General features: G+C 40.6%; 1 protein-coding gene across 2 annotated transcripts in view; it reads right to left on the bottom strand.

The window, feature by feature from the left end:
* Positions 1-19,532, bottom strand: part of NUP133 (nucleoporin 133) — a 55,304-nt gene that overhangs the window by 5,481 nt on the left and 30,291 nt on the right. For both annotated transcript variants that reach the window (XM_047760359.1, XM_047760360.1), the window contains exons 16-24: positions 17,259-17,381; positions 16,290-16,386; positions 15,493-15,744; positions 14,709-14,842; positions 9,439-9,597; positions 8,665-8,800; positions 4,317-4,435; positions 2,070-2,150; positions 636-700 (exon numbers count right to left, since the gene is read on the bottom strand). In XM_047760359.1, the coding sequence (XP_047616315.1) occupies positions 636-700; positions 2,070-2,150; positions 4,317-4,435; positions 8,665-8,800; positions 9,439-9,597; positions 14,709-14,842; positions 15,493-15,744; positions 16,290-16,386; positions 17,259-17,381 (1,166 nt within the window). The remainder of the gene's footprint in view (positions 1-635; positions 701-2,069; positions 2,151-4,316; positions 4,436-8,664; positions 8,801-9,438; positions 9,598-14,708; positions 14,843-15,492; positions 15,745-16,289; positions 16,387-17,258; positions 17,382-19,532) is intronic.

The raw sequence follows: 19,532 nt of genomic DNA, 5'->3' as shown, positions 1-19,532 counted from the left end.
TCTGGTATAACCTAAGAAATTTTCTTTATCTAGTTGAGATTATCTATTAAAATACATACAGAACCACTGCTTTGTGGCAATCAATGGACATATCCCACATGATACCCTGAAGTTTTTAAACAGGAAGCCAGAACAAGGAATTCCAGTCAAATGATATAATACATTTTTTATGCTTGGGAAGGAGAGTCAAAGAGGCAGAGCTAAATGATTCAGAGGGTGACCTGCAAGACCAAATGGGACAACAATTTTAACTATCTGGGAGTGATTAGAGGAAGACATGCTTAGTAAAAATAGTTCCACTGCAATTCTCAACACCATAGGAAAAAGGGAAACAGCGAGTAGAGAAGCCTGTAGCACTTAAGTCACGCTCTCTTTAAGATTCTGACCCCTACACCTGATTATTTTCCATCTCCCTTTGCCACTGAATTTAACCACCACCATTCCAGTGGATAGAAATCCTCCTCTCCAGGGAGATTACAGTGAAAAAGAAGATAAAATTACTACTGTAACCACTACCATTTTCATAATATATGTTACAATATAATTATGGTACAAAACCATTTGATTTATATAATAATCTTCCCCAAAAGTCCTTTCCCCAAACCACATCTTAGATTCATGCTTTGAGAACTTACTTATCTCTCTGAAGAGCTTTGCAAAGGATTTCCAGTTTTAGGTCGTTTATATTTACATCTTCCTCCTTCACAGCAAAACAAAAAGTCCCCATTAAGTCCTGATTTAAAAATATACATGCTTAGGGAGTTCTCGCTGTGGCACAGCAGAAACGAATCTGACTAGTATCCATGAGAATTCGGGTTTGATCCCTGGCCTCACTCAGTGGGTTAAGGATCCAGTGTTACTGTGAGCTGTGGTGTAGGTTGCAGATGTGGCTCAGATCCTGTGTTGCTACGGCTGTGGTGTAGGCCGGCAGCTGTAGCTCCAATTCAACCTTAGCCTGAGAACTTCCATATGTCACAGATGCAGCCCTAAAAAGGAAAACAAACAAAAGGCTTAAATTTGAGTTAGCACCTTATTCTGCATAAATATTATTATATTTTAATTTATAAAGTTTTTTTGAATACCTGCAGCATGTGGAGATTCCTGGGTCAGGGATCAAACTGATGCCATAGTGGTTAAGCACATTAGCGACAACATTGGATCCTTAACCTTAATCCTTCCCCACCAGGGAACTCTGTGCTTTAATATGTAATTTTTTAAAAATTCCCTTTAAGACATTAATACTATGTAAGGAGTAAGACTATTAATAACTTGGTGAATTTGTTTCCGATTATTCTGAGACAATCTGACTTTATCACGGAGCTTGAGAGATTCAAGATTTTACACAGAGTAACAGAAGAGCCACCACATTACTATTTTGTTTGTTTGTTTTCTTTTTATGGCCAGACCTGCGGCATATCCTGGGCTAGGGGTCGAATTGAAGCTGCAGCTACCAGTCTATGCCACAGCCACAGCAACCCAGGCTCCAAACCACACCTGCAACCTACTCCACAGCTTGTGGCAATGCTGGATCCTTAACCCACTGAGTGAGGCCAGGGATCAAACCCAGGTCCTCACAGACACTATGTTGGCTTCTTAACCTGTTGAGCCACAATGGGAACTCCCATATTACATTTTTATAAGCTACCAAAATATTTTCAAACTGCAGGACCAACTACTTACCCTACAGCATTATCATTATAATCTTTTTTTTCAAAGAAGGCTGAGAAATAGCTTCTCTTAGGGTGAATATTACCAAGAGTAAATTGATAAAGCAGCATTCAGTTTAAAGAACTAACAGTGACTCAATAAATGAGAGAGAAAATCTACGTCAGGACCTTGGAAAGCAGCATTTTTCATTTGTTTGGGGAAAGGGCACCCAGAGATATGTGAGAATGATTGGGAAGTGAGGTCTCCTGACAGCTTTTCTACAGAGATGTATGTATTCCAAGAATGATGGATAGCTGAACAAGAGAGTCTTTGAAAATGAACACTTTTCAGATGTCCTCAGTCCTAGAGAAAACCATACACAAATTGTGACAGTTGCCTGGGATCAGAGTGATTCTACTCACCTCATCAATGTACTCCAGCAGGTCCAGAGCCTTCTTGAAATCATAGTCATTAGCTCTTCTATTTTCCTCACAGATGTACAGCTACAGTGAGTTACAATAAGGGGAGAGGATCACTGTAAGTAACCATATAACCAAGTCTGGAGACATATACAGAGAAGTCATTATGTCTTTCAAAGAAGTGGTAGGTATTTTTATAGTGAATAATAACAGCATCACATTTGGAAATTATACACCACCTACCTCACAACAAACTGTCTTTTAAAACAATCCACGGGAGTTCCCCTTGTGGCACAGTGGAAACGCATCCAACTAGTATCCATAAGGATGCAGGTTCAATCCCTGGCCTTGCTCAGTGGGTTGGTGATCCAGCGTTACCGTGAGCTGTGGTGTAGGTCACAGACTCAGCCCAGATCCCATGTTACTGTGGCTGTGGCGTAGGCCAGCAGCTATCGCTCTGATTTGACCCCTAGCCTGGGAACTTCCATATGCTGCAGGTGCTGCCCTAAAAAGCAAAACAAACAAAAAACCCCCAAACCTATGTTCATTCAGTAATGAATTTATATAACTTAGTATATATACTTTAAAAATGTCAGCAAATCTATATTCTTAAGTTCAAGATGGTATAGGTTTCAGTATTCTTTTGCTGCCAAATTGCTTCTATTTTTAAAGCTGGCTATAATGCTTCTGAAATGTTGCCCTTTGAACAGTTTTAAAAATTGATACCTACAATAAAGTGTGTAGTTGGTCTACAGTTTACTTAAGAGAAGAAAATACACACCAATGTTACTAATGGTTATTCCTGATTGCTTAAAGCTGACTATATACTCATAAATTTTCCATAATTTTATAGTCAGATAAATGCTTGCTTTATTAATATCAACTTGAATTTTTCCTATATTCTTTTTCCAATAACTATTTATAAGATGACAAACTTCATTTTTCTTTGGCCGCACCCATGGCATGTGGAAGTTCCCAGGCCAGGGATCAAACCTGTGCCACAGCAGTGACCAAATCCTTAACCCACTGAGCCACATGGGAACTCCAACAATCTTCTCTCTTTTTTTTTTTTTTTTGCTTTTTTGGGCCATACCTCTTCCACATGGAAGTTCCCATGCTAGGGAGCTGCATCTGCCAGCCTATATCACAGCCACAGCGAAATGAGATTCAAGCCATGTCTGTGAGCTACACCACAGCTCACAGCAACATCAGATCCTTAACCCACTAAATGAGCCCAGGGATCAAACCCACATCCTCATGGATACTAATCAGATTCCTAATCCACTGAGCCACAACAGGAACTCCCAAACTTCATTTTTAAAACCTGAATATAATCCTTTAATAGCAAAAACAATATTCAAGCCATTTCAGGGGGAAAAAAAAGCTATCCGCTTGGTGTCACTGTCTTACAACCCTTAAACACTTTATTTCATTGTTGCTGACCATCTTTTTTCCTCCACAATATTAACAACACTGAACTTGAAATGTAGTATTAAAATTGATGGTATATTAGAGTAAAATTGGTACTACTTTATTCTTCTTACCAGCACACAATAGTCCTAATGAACAACAGCTGCTTAGATTTTTAAGTTAAATATGCTTATCAGAAGAGGCTGTCGTGAACTCAATTATAGGAAATCTGTTACTAACAACAGCTAAAGTGCTCAAGTTCTTAAATTATTTGCTTTCTTATTAATATAATCAGGCCGAGTTCAAGATGATCCTATGACATCACTCTCGCATCCGAAATGCTTTCTTGAAAGGAAGAGAAGTAGAGCTAAGGTTGTAAGTGCACACAACATTATCCTATCAGGCTGTAGCCCTAATCTAGTTATGTCCTCAGGAAACTGCTATGTTGCAGAGGAAAATGGTGAGGATGACACTTACAGGCTATGGAAATCTACTTCCTAATACCACTTTTCTTTCAGAAAAGCCTCAAATAGGTTTCATGGTACATATTTGTCCCATACTACAAAAGCACAATATAAGTAATTTCTTCTGGTCACCTGGATAAGCATCCTTAGAAACGGGTGAGGATCTCTGTCTACAGGGAGGCAGAGGTTGGGCCACTGCTCTCTGCGAACTGGCCTCCTGCTCCCAAGCAGCTTCTAACAATTTGTTCCAGGGAAAAGTTACTAGGAAAGTAGGAAATGGAAAGACGATGACTCTGACGAACTGCACTGCATGGCCCAAGAAACAGGAGGTTGTTCTGAGACTAAGAAACAGTGCAAAGGTTTGAAAAGCACATACGCCAATGAGCTGTGATGCGGTCAGTACGGGCATTGCGCTGAGGCTTAGCTGTTTCTCGGCCAGCAGCTGTTCAGGAAGGGTCTCCTGGTGCAGCAGGAAGCGCTCCTGCTCTGCCATTTCTGGAAAGCAATGGGGAAAGCTTTTACTTTTGCTGTCATAAGACATTTCTGAATTTAGGAGTTCCTGTCATGGCATAGCTGAAACGAATCCCACTACGAACCATGAGATTGCATGTTCGATCCCTGGCCTCACTTAGTAGGTTGAGGATCCGGCATTGCGGTGAGCTGTGGTGTAGGCCGGAAGCTAGAGCTCCAATTCAACCGTTAGCCTGGGAACTTCCATGTGCAGGTGTGGCCATAAAAAGTAAAAACAAAAACAACAACAAAAAAACACCCCACATCTGAATTTAAAAAGGAACAGCTTTAAAGGCAATTCCATCACTATTCAATGATCTTAGAATATTATTAATTCTGCTTATTCTTGACTCCTAATTCTGTTAGAAATATTCATGGTGTGATGCAAATCATATGAAGTGTCACCAACTGGAAATAGTTAGAAGGGGAGAGAGGTAAGAAAACACCTACTGATGGAAGCAACTGTAGAGCAGACAGTGATTTCATGAAGCATGAGTCCCCCAAACCTGAGGTCTCTCAGCTCCTTTTAAGCCTACTCTGTAAAGTCCTTCTTGCTTTACCAGTATAATTTTTATTGCCAGTATAATTTCATTCAGTGAAGGAAATGATCTATTTAAAAGCCACCATGAGTTACTCCAGGAAAAACAAAACCCAGGTGACCATGCACCAAACCTATTACCTCATGATGGGCATCTCTACACAGTGAGGAGACAGGGCTTCTAACCTGCATAAACTGTCTAGACTGCAGATCATTACTGGCTTTGCCCATGACCATGAGCTGGGAACAGGGGGAAAGAGCTGGGAATGCTATGAAGCCCCTTAGCACACCAGTTATAGCAAAATGCAATCACCAAAGCAACAAACATGCTCCTCCAACTAATGCCATCATTCCATATGACCCCAATCTTATAAAAGTAAACATTACACTTTTGTGCAATTTCCACATACCATGTGTGAACAGACAGGGAAGATGCACAAAAAAGTAACAGCAGTTAACTCTAAGGCAGTGGGATTATAGACTATTTTTCTGTTGTGTTGTTTTCTATACAAATTTTCACAAGTAATTTATTTATACAACCAATAGAAAGTTATCTTTTAAAAACCTACTCCCGGAGTTCCCGTCATGGCACAGTGGTTAATAAATCCGACTAGGAACCATGAGGTTGCAGGTTTGGTCCCTGCCCTTGCTCAGTGGGTTAACGATCCGGCGTTGCCGTGAGCTGTGGTGTAGGTTGCGGACGCGGCTCGGATCCCGCGTTGCTGTGGCTCTGGTGTAGGCTGGCAGCTACAGCTCTGATTCGACCCCTAGCCTGGGAACCTCCATATGCCGCGGGAGCGGCCCAAAGAAATAGCAAAAAGACAAAAAAAAAAGCAACAACAAAAAAACCCAAAACCTACTCCCTTCAATTAGATACAGTACGATAATAGTCTGCAAGAAATTACTGAGACCTGGAAATAGTCTCATTGTGGTAAGGCTCAATCAATGCAGAATGACTACCAGACCCAGGGAGAACCAGAAATAATAAAGCATGTCAAATTATTTTGATTAACAGAACCTAGCTCTGGCAGCCAGGTTAAAACATGGTTCCCCTTTTGGACAACCAGCCGGGCTGCAGATTATATACACACTTCTCTAAGAATACACACCATTAGTGTTGGAAAACAAAAGACTGAAGAAAGAGCCTCCCAAACAGCAAAGGGTAATTTTAATAACAAAGTTACACGCCAGCTCTTAGGACCTGAGCACTCGGTATGTGTGAGAAATTTTTTCCAAGGAACACACATTGTCTCTGATCCTCAGAACAATGTATTTTATAGACGAGGAAACAGAGACTTAGGAGGGTAAATGAGCTACCAAAGATCATAAAGCTAGCCAGTAAGTTGGAGAGAATATATGAAACTAGATCTGACCAATTTCTTTGTTTTTGTAGGGCCACAACCATGGCACATGGAAGTTCCCAGGCTAGGGGTGGAATCGGAGCTGTAGCTGGCAGCCTACACCACAGCCACTGCAATGTCAGATCTGAGCCACATCTGCAACCACCACAGCTTCTGGCAACGTTGGATCCTTAACCCACTGAGTGAGGCCAGGGATCAAGCCTGCATCCTCATGGATACTAGTCAGGTTCATTACCACTGAGCCATAATGGGAACTCCAATCTGTCCAATTTCTGTCCAGACTCCTTCCACTACACCTACCCCTTGGAGGGAAAAAGTGAAGCAGTATAATTTGAATTCAGAACTTAGAGGCTAAGCCTTGCAGCCAAATATCCTTATTTATATACACTGAACCCCTGACCACATGGCTGAGATACTTCCCTCCAGTTTGTACTTTGAAGGATTTCAGAACTTTTTAAAGAATACAATGTGCAGGACTGTATACCTGCCACCTGCTGTTAACATCTGCCATCTCTACTCTATCTGCCCATTTTCCCCTAAATCAGAAAGTTGCAGACATCATGACATTTCATTTCTAAATACCTCACCATGTATCTCCAAAAACAAGGACATCTGACCAAAATATTATCAGGCCTGAAGAACTTAACATCAAATAGTAATATCATCTAATATTATGTTCAAATTTCCCCAGCTGTCCCCAAAACACTTGTTATCGTTGTTTTGGCTATTTGGGGGACGGTGGAGGAGCCAATCAATAAACTCACACTGCACTTAGTTGTCATGACTTTTAGGTTCCCTTAATCTAAATTAGCCTCTTGTCTTTTTTTTCATGCTGCTGAATTTTGAAGAGTCTGGGCTGATGGTACATATTATAAAATGCCCCACAACCAGGGTATATCTCACTGTTCCCTTGTGATTAGATTCAAGTTGAACATTTTTGGCAGGAACACAACACAGGCTGGTATTATATACTGGCATATTATGTCACTCCAAGAAGTATGTAATGTTAGTTTATCTCACTGCTGGTGACAGTGTCCACTAGACCTGTGCAATGATGCTCTGAAAACATGAGAATATCCTCCTTCCCTAACCTCTAAACTCAGTGGTCATCCTTTGCTTATTCACCACGACTGCAAAATGGTGACTCTCAAGTCAATCAGCCCTTCTACAGTTGTTAGCTGGGACACTTTTTTTGTAAAGAAGCATTTCACTGACCCTCTCCTCTTCCGGGTATCCCTGTGGATTTTTATTTTTATTTGTCTTCTGTTTTTTTAGGGCTGTGCCTGAGGCATATGGAGGTTCCCAGGCTAGGGAGTCTAATCGGAGCTATTGCTGCCGACCTACACCACAGCCACAGCAATGCCAGATCCAAGCCGCATCTTCGACCTACACCACAGCTCACCGCAACGCCGGATCCTTAACCCACTGAGCAAGGCAAGGGATCAAACCTGCAACCTCATGGTTCCTAGTTGGATTCATTTCTGCTGTGCCATGATGGGAACTCCTGGATTTTTTTTTTTTAACTATGAAATAAAATCTTTTGCCATCATTCTTTTTGTTGTTGAAGTTATCCCCAAACTCAGCCAGTGGAAGCTGCTGTGTTGTGTTGTCTGACATCTCAACATTAAGCCTGCTTTCTGGCCCAACAAGACTCCCCAAGATAATTTCCTCGGTAACCCCTCATTTCCTTTTGTGGAGAAGTGGGAGCTCAAACCAAGTATGGGATAGGTGGACTCATGCTACCAGATGTCACCACTTTTAGGTGGTGACAGAGCCAAGAAATACACTTTTCAGACAACCACGGTTATATCTGACATCTGCAATTCAGGCTCCTTCTGTATTTATATCTCCTTTCTCCTTGGTTCTCAAAAATAACAATACACTCAATCATATCAATCCACAATATAGAAAAAATGGTTTCACTATTATGACACCAAAAAGTTTTGAATTCTGAAACCAATAGCTTCAAAATTACTACCACCTATAGCAAACCCACTAAGTAAACGTCAAGTTTCTTTGCAGTTCTGGTTCTCAGCATCTGAGTCACTAAGGTGGTAATCCAAATATTGTTCAAATCATTTGAACTTATTCTTCAGAAATTCTTACTTAAAGCACAAATTCCTTTTCTATAGAAAGGGAATCCTGACTATGTAAATGGGTAACTGTCTAAGGACACTGACCAGAAAGCACTCCCTCAAAGGAGAAAGGGCTCCTGTTTCTAGTGGGTCCCAGTAAGCGCTAATAGGAACCCATTCTAAGAGTACACTGACAGCATGACTCATGTGTAGTCTTCTGGTTCAAATACTGTCTTTTACCTTCAATTTTTTCTTGTAGTATATCTTCTGAAAAGTCTGAAGCTAATGCAGCCAATTTACTCAAACCAAGAAGGGTTTTTTTCTTTGCAAAGTAACGAGTTTCCATATTTGCCAAACCTAGAAGTGTTGCATGAGCCTATAATAAACAAAATATGAAAACTGTAGTAAGGTCCTGGATACTAACTCACATTTTGAAATGAAGGTTAAATACAACCCAAACTTGGTTCCCCTACCCCTAACCAAGCTCTATCAATGGAAGATCAAGGCACTATCAACAAACCTAAAAACAGAACAGTACCATAATTTGAGAGTGATTACACAATAAATATCAGTCACCCACACTAATCACTGGGAAATGAGACATAAATAAAACATTTGCTCTATAACAATTATATATTCACTTTGACACCCTGTCAAGGATAGACTTTAATTCATGTACTGTTTTGACTGGTAATTTGAACATTTTTATTATAAGAAAAATTCATTACAAAAGAAGGCCAATGACTGCTATTTACATGTTAAAGTTTTTGTGATTTATTTCACTGTAATAATAGTCAAGTCATAATAGGTTTAATTCTTTTTTCAACTGAGGTATAGCAAGTAATGGTAATACCATCATAAATGAAAAATACTTGTATCAAATTATGTGAAAGGAGACATACTTTAAAAAAAATCTGTAAGTAGTATTTAACTAGTATTCAACTATTCAAAAACCTAGTTAAAACTAAATTAAAAATTGCCTAAACCTACTCTATATAACTGAATCCTTCTTACCTTTTCTAATTCATGGCTGTTAATTTCATGTAACCAGCTGAGATGCTCATGAGCTTGCAGAAAACTCGCCAACTGTCCATGCTGAGAAACGGGCTGAGATAATAATTTGCCCCGCTTTCCTTTCTCAAGATACCAACGGAAGAGAAAGTCGGAAAAATTCTACAAAGAAAAGAGCCAAGAATCCAATAATATTTAGTAATACAGTTTTAAAAAATACACTTCTGATAATAAATTTCTTCCAAAGGAAATTTTTTTTTTTAGGGCCACACACATGGCACATGGAAGTCCTCAGGACTAGAGTTGTAGCTGCTGGCCTACACCATAGCTCACAGCAATGCTGAGCTGAGTCTGTGGCCTACACCACAGCTCACAGCAACGCTGGATCTTTCCCATTGAGCAAGGCCAGGAATCGAACCCACATCCTCATGGATACTAGTTGGGTTCATTACTGCTGAGCCATGACATGAACTCCTCTTCCAGAGGTTTTAAACTCCGGAAGAGAAATCCTGTTTTAAACACAAATTTCCTACACTGTAGGGCTAATCACCTCATTTGCCTAATGAGAACATTCAGTCAGAAAGGGGTCTTGCTGAAGGCTCAAGATCACAGACTCTAGATGTGTGTTGTCCAGCATGGAAGTCTCTGGTCACATGTAGCTGTTTAATCTAAAATGTAAAATCCATTTCCTCAGTCACACCAGCCACATTTCAAGTACTCGATGGCCACCTGTGGCCAGGAGCTCCCATCTGAGATAGCATCTACGAGCAAGATCTCCATTATCATAGAGTTCTACTGGGCAGTGCCGAGGCTCTATCACTCCATAATGAAAGGTTCTCAGGGTAGAACTGTGTGCCAGAGAGGCCCCAAACTCCAGCCAGCTTTCCATGCAGGATGTTTGCGGGATGCTAGAGTGCTATGAGAGGCTGGGCTGGAAGGAAGACAAAAATGTCTTGCAGTCTCATCGTATTTCAGAGATAGCCCCAGTAAAGGGGAGATTCTGCAAGAAATACACCAGTCCCACAAGAACTTTGAAATCAGAAATGAAATAAATGTAACAAAGGGGGAGGCAGGATCAAGATGGCTGAGCAGTTAGGACGTGGCACTCATTTTCTCCCACAAACACATTAAAAAAAACCCCAAACCTCAGAGTTCCAATTGTGGTGCAGAAGAAACCAATCCAAATAGTATCCATGAGGATGTGGGTTCAATTCCTGGCTTCACTCAGTGGGTTGGGGATCTGGCGTTGCCATGAACAGTGTGTAGGTTGCAGATGTGGCTTGGATCCTGCATTGCTGTGGCTGTAGTGTAGGCTGGCAGCTGTAGTTCCCATTCCACCCCTAGCCTGGGAAATTCCACATGCCACAAGTACAGCCCTGAAAAGAAAAAAAAAGCCAAACGAATACCTCACACCCTCACACCATGCACAAAAACAAACTCAAAACGGCTTAAAGACTTAAACATAAGACCAGACACCATAAAACTCCTAGAAGAGAATGTAGGCAAAATAAAACATTCTCTGACATCAACCATACAAATGCCAAAGCAACAGAAACAAAAACAAAAATAAACCAATGGGACCTAATCAAACTTACAAGCTTTTGTACAGCAAAGGAAACCATAAAAAAGAGGAAAAAGACAACCTACACAATGGGAGAAAATAGTTTTAAAGGATCCAACCGACAAGGGCTTAATCTCTGAAATATAGAAATAACTCACACAACGACAGCAAAAAAACAAACAACCCAATTGAAAAATGGGCAGAAGACCTGAAGAGACAGTTCTCCAAAGACATATAGACGGCTAACAGGCACATGCAAAAATGTTCAACATCATTAATTATTAGAGAAATGCAAATCAAAACTGCAATTAGGTACCACTTCACACCTGTCAGAATGGATGTCATTAGTAAGTCTACAAATAACAAATGCTGGCGAGGGTGTGGAGAAAAGGAAACCCTCCTACACTGTTGGTGGGAATGTAAACTGTTACAACCACTAGGGAAAAGAGTATGGAGGTACTTTAGAAAACTAAATATAGAACTACCATATGATCCAGCAATCCCACTCCTGGGTATGTATCAAGACAAAACTTTCATTGAAAAAGATACATACACCGCTATGTTCCTTGCAGCACTGTTTACAATAGCCAAGACATGGAAACAACCTAAATGTCCACTGACAGATGAATGGATTAAGAAGATATGGTCTACACATACATATATGCGTGCGTGCGTGTGCTCGCACACACACACACACACACACACACACACACACAATGGAATACTACTCAGCCATAAAAAAGAACAAAATAATGCTACTTGCAGCAACATGGATGGAATTAAGAGGTTCTCAAGAAAAAGAAAGATGAATACTGCATATCACTCATATCTGGAATCTAATATATGGCACAAATGAAACTATCTACAGAGAAGAAACAGGAGTTCCCATCGTGGCTGAGTTGTTAACGAATCTGACTAGGAACCATGATCCCTGGCCTCGTTCAGTGGGTTAAGGATCCGGTGTTGCCATGAGCTGTGGTATAGGTCACAGATGCGGCCCAGACCCTGCGTTGCTGTGGCTGTGGCTTAGACAGGTGGCTACCGCTCTGATTTGACCCCTAGCCTGGGAACCTCCATATGCTGTGGTGCAGCCCTAGAAAAGACAAAAAGACCAAAAAGAAAAAAAAGAAAGAAAGAAACTCATAGGCATGGAGAACAGAGTTATGGTTGCCAAGGGGGAGGGGAGGGGAGGGAAGGGGATGGACTGGGAGTTTGGAGTTTGTAGATGCAAACTATTGCATTTGGAGTGGATAAGCAATGAGATCCTGCTGGATAGTACAGGGAACTATATCCAACCACTTGTGATGGAACATGGCAGATAATGTAAGAAAAAGAATGTACAAGTATGTATAACTGGGTCACTTTACAGTATATCAGAAATTGACAAAACACTGTAAATCAACTATAATAAAAAAAATTTAATCTTAAGGATCTTAGCGAACTCACACAATAAATGTTCTGGTTTAAAAAAATTTTTTTTGTAAATCTACATATGATTCACACAGAACATCTATTGAATGTAATAAAAGTTGCAATCAATCCCTGGCCCACCTCTATTCCTGATGAACTGAGTGATCTGCCTCTCATTTTATCTGCCTCCCAGGGGAAAAATTAGCATTGATTTCCATCTTTACAGTTCTTTAAATACAAAATGTCCAAAATACAATTTAAAAATGGCAAGAGGAGTTCCCATAGTGGCTCAGGGGTTAATGAACCCAACTAGCATCCATGAGGAGGCAGGTTCTATTCCTGGCCTTGAAGTGGGTTAAGGATCCGGCATTGCCGTGAACTGTCGTGTAGGTTGCAGATGCAGCTTGGTTCCCAAATTGCTGTGGCTGTGGTGTAGGCTGGCAGCTACAGCTCCAATTCAACCCCTAGCCTGGGAACCTCCATATGCCGCAGGTGCAGCCCTAAAAAGACAAAAATAAATAAATAAATAAATAAATAAATAAATATCACAAGAGATAAGCAGAAAAATGTGACTACAGAGGCAACAGAGGGTAGACTTAAAAATGATCATTTTGGAGTTAGTACAAAAGGACTTTAAAATACAAACATATTAAAGAAAATAAAAGAAACAAAGCAAAAATGGATGGAAAATGTCAACAGAGAACAAGAATCCTTAAAAAGAATAAAAATTATGATTGGCACCAAGTATTTCCTTTAGCACTATTGTGAAATACTTGATAAGCCACATCCAGCAATCAGGTACTGGTAGAATAAGGTAAGTTATATCTAGTCCATGAATCACTATAACATCATTAAATATGTGGTTGTGTAATATTTAATGATATGGACTGTGATACATCAGTTAACGAAACACACATGTCTATAATAATGTAGTACAGAAAGACAGAATATAAATCAAACGTTAAAAACAATTCTCTCCGGGTGGTAGAATTATAAAAGCGTACCTAATCTTTTTCGTTTATAGTGGTTTCCTGAATTTTATACAATGTTACTTTTTTTTTCTTTTTTTAGGGCCTCAGGTACAGCACGTAGAAGTTCCCAGGCTAAGAGTTGAATCTCAGCTGCAGCTGCTGGCCTATAGCACAGCCACAGCAACACCAAATCCGAGCCATGTCTGTGACCTACACCACAGCTCATGGCAATGCCGGATCCTTAACCCACTGAGCGAGGCCAGGGATCAAACCTGCAACCTCATGGATACTAGTAGGGTTCATTACTGTTGAGCCATAATGGGAACTCCCCAATGTTACTTTTAAAGTCAGAAAAAAAAAATCAGTTTTTACATAAAGATCAACTGACTAAATAAACTGCCTTAAAACAACAACTTAAATTCACCTAAATAGTGTCATAATGGGAACTTTCTTTTCTTTTTTTTTTTTTTGTCTTTTCGCCTTTTCTAAGGCCACTCCCGTGGCATATGGAGGTTCCCAGGCTAGGGGTCTAATTGGAGCTGTAGCCACTGGCCTATGCCAGAGCCACAGCAACACAGGATCTGAGCCGCGTCTGTGCCCTACACTACAGCTCACGGCAACACCGGATCCTTAACCCACTGAGCGAGGCCAGGGATCGAACCCGCAACCTCGTGGTTCCTAGTCGGATTTGTTAACCACTGCGCCATGATGGGAACTCCAATGGGAACTTTCTTTTAAAAAAAGTAAGCATTAACAAAAAAAATAGGGGAGTTCCTGTCATGGCTCAGTGGTTAACGAATCTGACTAGGAACCACCTAGTCAGATTCGTTGCAGGTTCGATCCCTGGCCTCGCTCAGTGGCTTAAGGATCCGGCGTTGCCTTGAGCTGTGGTGTAGGTCACAGATGTGGCTTGGATCCCAAGTTGCTGTGGCTGTGGCATAGGCCGGTAGCTACAGCTCCAATTCGACCCCTAGCACGCTGTCAAAAAAGGAAAACAAAACTCTTAGGTATATGGAAATTTGAACTCTGTAAAAGTAGCTCCCAAGATCTTCTATTCAAGTTCCAGAGCTCTACCAACACCCACATATACCTAAGGACTTTTCATTAGAACTGAAAATATAAAAACAGAAATAAAAGTCTCAGCGTATTTTTCAAAAGTCAAAGAATCTTATATAGAGATTTTCTGCCAATTTACTAGGAAACATAATGTACAAATTAGTATTTAGTTAACTGCGAAAAGACTGTACCATCTTTCAAAATCCCCAAGCAAGATATGAAAAAGCAAAAGCCTTATTGTAGGATCTGCTGCCTACATCCCCCACGGCTGTCACCTGGTCAGCAAACTGGGTCATGTAGCGCTGGAGTCTGGTCTGGTTGTCCGTCTGCTCACACATTTGTACTAAGATATCAAAGTCACAATACTTTTCTGCTAATGAAGCAGCCCAGGGATACTGGCCTAGTGTGACTGTGGCAATGAGAACAGATGGGGAAAAGTCCCGTTAGTGAAAATACAATGTGTAATAAAAAATATTCCTTGAAATTTTATCTTTATTCATATTACATACTAAAAATAATGAATGGAAACCTTCCTAGGTACTGGCATTTAGTTTCATAATCCATATAACTCATTAAAGATGCATATTCAGTCCTTGCTTCACTGCTGCCTACCTAAAACGCTATCCCCTTCCTTCACGTACCAGCGAGGCAAGCTACTTCTCTGAATCCCGGCTGTGACAATCATGTGCCCTTCGCTAAACAACCACACCATCTATCTGCAACCTCTAACGGCCCTTATCCACCCCACTCTGTGTTCTGGTTATTCCTGTGAGGGTTTGAGACGATAAGCTCTTTGAAGGCAGCTGCCACAGGCTGTTGATTTATTCATGTTTAAATCACCTTCAGCATTGTCTAGGATAGTTGTGCCCACTAAGTAATGACAACGAGGTTGAATAAGTGAACACAGAGAGCTATACAATGAAAGCTTTGCTTTAAGTTTTGAACTACCGTTGGATTAACGCTACTACTCTGAATAACCTGCTGCATTACTGATGTGACTCTGTCCTCTGTTCCACAGATTCAGACAGCCACAGCTCTCACTTAATATCATGTACTTACGAAGCGGAGATAGGAGATCTGATCTTTTCTGTAGGTATTCCATTTCCAGACTGTCATATCTTTCTTGGTCACTAGATTTGTCCACAGACTTAAGCTGAGCAACATAACCGTCCAGGAAGCAATCAATCAGCGCCACCAGCTGCTCTGTCACCATGTTCCGGAGGCTGCTGTCTGCCTGGGGGTAAACCACTTTCAGGATGATCCCATGCTGCCGTACTATTGCTGTTCGGATGCCAGCAGGACCGCTTGTTGCTGTGAAATCATACAAAAGAATAGGATAGGTAAAGTTTTTATAATGGCTGGGGAAAGACCAACCACCTAAAAATTCTATCTCATCATGGGGTGCTGGAAAAAGAAATCAAATAGGGGTTCAGGTGATACTTCTCTATGTCCTGCACAAACCCATCTTCTCCATGGAGACATCCTAGCAAAGCAAGGTAAATGTGATTCTTCCTCCTTCTAAACTCCTTTAATGCACTCCACTTACTTACTTGTACTAAATCAACATAAAATATCATCAATACCGCCAAGGACTACTTCTATGAATACGTGTACTAAAACCCAGTAGATGCAGAAATACCAGTTAAAAAATAAATTATAGAGAGACCCATGAATTATTCCAAAGAAATAAAGTGATTTTCATAAGAACTGCTCATTTTTAAAATGGCACTTATCTTCTCACTTATAGACCTGCACTAGGGGAATAATATGCTTCCCTAAATCACTGATCGTTAGAAATACATCATGAACAACTGCTAATACATCAGTATATTTGGGCTCAATGCTTGTAATCTCACCTGTCCATGGGATATACTCAGGTTCTTTTTCTAGGGGTTCTCTTCTATACAAGGAGCTTCTATTTTGCCGATAATGACTAGCAGCTTGCAGCATGTCCTGGAAAAAAAAGAAGTGTGTTATCACATGCAAAAAATTAAGGAATCCAGAGTTCCTGTTGTGACTCAGTGGTTAACGAATCCAACTAGGAACCATGAGGTTGCGGGTTTGATCCCTGGCCTTGCTCAGTGGGTTAAGGATCCAGCATTGCCGTGAGCTGTGGTGCAGGTTGCAGACGCAGCTCAGATCCCAAGTTGCTGTGGCTCTGGCGTAGGCTGGTTGCTACAGCTCCAATTAGACCCCTAGCCTGGGGACCTCGGTATGCTGCAGGTGCAGCCCCAGAAAAGACAAAATAAAAAAAATTGAGGAATTTTACTCTAAGATACTCTGAAATGTCAAAGTCTATTTTTGAAATATTACAAAAAATTACTCAGCAAAGGCCTATAGGATTACTTGTTGGTTCTTTCTGCATTTAAAATTTGCTTTACTCCATAATTTAACTTCGATTTTAGAAAACTATATTAACCAAAGTAAGAAAACCATTACTATGAAGTTCAATAGCTGAAATTAGATGGAACATTTTAATCAATCATGTTAAGCAGTGAGGTTTTAAATAGTTAAAAGAGACTTAGATAATTACAGTAACATTAATACATATGCCAACTTATATATAAATATATCCTTCTCCAAATGAAATGTTTATTCTACCAAATAGAATTAAGGATTATACAAACTTTTAACAAGCGCAAGGCCTACGCTCAAAATGTTTGCCAACGGATTGATAAAATGACTGCTATTTTCATAACTTTTTTCAATTCACAAATGGCTAAACCACTATCAATTATTCGTGATGCAGAGTAGGAATATGAAAACCTCTCCTCTATTCACAGTCTGGGCTTTCATTTGCTCAAGCTGTCACCGTATGTCTGTACCTTGAGAATACTGTTCACATTGATCACCACCTCGGCCCATTCAACTGATTCCAATGATGTATCCTTTAATACTTGCTCCTCGTGCTCCAGTAAACACTCACAGATGGTATCTACCTGGGACACCTGGGGAAGGACAGAGATGGCAACTGCTGGTAACAAAAACTACGTGACAATTACATCTACTTAGAAGCAACTTAGTGGACTTTTCTCATTAAGTCTATCCTCTGATCACTAGTCAGAGGAACAGGTAGTGATGCAAACAAATCTGTAAAAGAAAAGTTAGGTCAAGAATCCAAATAACTAAGCCTGATAAACAAGCAAATTCAGGATTGCTAGCAAGTAGATTTCTTATTTAAATATCAAGTAAATGGGAGTTCCCGTCGTGGCGCAGTGGTTAACGAATCCGACTAGGAACCATGAGGTTGCGGGTTTGGTCCCTGCCCTTGCTCAGTGGGTTAACAATCCGGCGTTGCTGTGAGCTGTGGTGTAGGTTGCAGACGCGGCTCGGATCCCGCGTTGCTGTGGCTCTGGCGTAGGCCGGTGGCTACAGCTCTGATTCGACCCCTAGCCTGGGAACCTCCATATGCCGCGGGAGCGGCCCAAGAAATAGCAACAAAAACAACAACAACAACAAAAAGACAAAAAAAATAAATAAATAAATATCAAGTAAATGAAATATTTGTTTATTATAGCTATTAGTCTCAACGTCACCTTCTAATAGTACTAGGTTACAGGAGTTCCTGTTGTGGCTCAGTGGGTTACAAACTCAACTAGTATCCATGAGAACGTGGGTGTGATTCTGGGCCCTGCTCAACGGGTTAAGGATCCATTGCTGTGTGCTGTGGTGTAGGTCGCAGATGTGGCTCAGACCCCACGTTGCTGTAGCTGTGGTGTAGGCCAACAACTACAGCTCCAATTCAACCCCTAGCCTAGGAAATTCCATATGCCATGAAGGGGGCCCTGAATTAAGACCGAAAAAAAAAGAAGATAAAGAGTGATGGAAACAGTCTTAGACATGTGGACCATTCTCTTAAGGAACCAATCACGTTTTCAGGTTTATTTGTTTTTTTTTTTTTCTCTGTCATATTCCTAAGCTACTACTCATGAATTACGTATCCAACTGATAAATCCCAAATCCTTCTCCTTTTTCAGTTAATTGGAAAGTTGTACCTATATTTAATTAACTAGTATGCTCTGCACTTTTATGCAAATGCCCAAAAAGGAAACAGGCTCTTGATCCAATTTGTTCTTAATAATTTCTTTAAAAATCTTCATCATGTAAAATTATGTATGTAAAGACAAAAAGGGGCAAAAAAAAAAAAAGACAAAAAGGGGCACAAATTACAAGTTTTGTTAGATCACAAAATTTTGAGGTGAATTGCTCTTTTTCATTCAGATTTTAGGTATATTTCCTAGATTAAACAAAATTTTTTTAAAAAAGTGCTCTGCCTTACATGTCCTAGAAAAAAGGTCCAAATGTATAAAAATTAGGTTTTCTTCAAACTAGATGCATTTATGGAGTCAACAGAGCTGAAAATAGTTCAGAGTCTTAAAAATTACTTTTAGGTTATAGTACATCAAATATTCAGAATAAAAGAGATTCTTGGCATAGGCTGTTAGATACTAGATTATAGTTAGACTGTAGGAAGAAGGAAATAAAACTAGAGGCACCAGATAGAAAAGTTTCCCAAATGCAAAAACAACTCCAAATTCCACAGAGCCAGGGGAAGAGCTGGCACTGTTTCCAACCTCAGATAATACCACAACAGAAGGACAGTCCTATTGAATTGTACAGGGACAGGCCTATACATTCCAGAAGTGACCTACTAGCAAGCCCAAGAGAGCACACTCAACACCAGCTCAGAGCCAGCGTCTGCTGTCTCAGAGACTACTGGGGACTCCCTGGTGGCCTAGTGGTTAAGGATCCCACGTTGTCACTGCTGTGACGCAGGTTCAATCCCTGGCCTAGGAACTTCCACATGCCACGGATGTGGCAAAAAAAAAAAAATGATGATCAGCCTCTGAGTCTTAGCATCAACCCCTGGAAGGGGAGACAGAAAAGTCAGCCCTGCTGTTTCACAAGGTTATAAGGCATTGCACAGGTACAAGAACTATGTCACCGGCTGGCCAGCACCTTAATCTTTCTCCCTCCCAAGTTTACAGCAGGTTCTTCTTTTCCTCTGAGCTTTCTAATGGGAAGCTAGCAGGTAGCTGGGGAGTTTAGCGAAGGGGTGCAGCCCCCAGAGCTAGCAAAGGCAGGGAGGTAAAGTCTGG

This window comes from Phacochoerus africanus, chromosome 15, assembly GCF_016906955.1.
Source record: "Phacochoerus africanus isolate WHEZ1 chromosome 15, ROS_Pafr_v1, whole genome shotgun sequence".
Lineage (NCBI taxonomy): Eukaryota > Metazoa > Chordata > Mammalia > Artiodactyla > Suidae > Phacochoerus > Phacochoerus africanus.
Note: the sequence above shows the minus strand (reverse complement) of the source record. Positions and strands in the feature narration are given on the sequence as shown.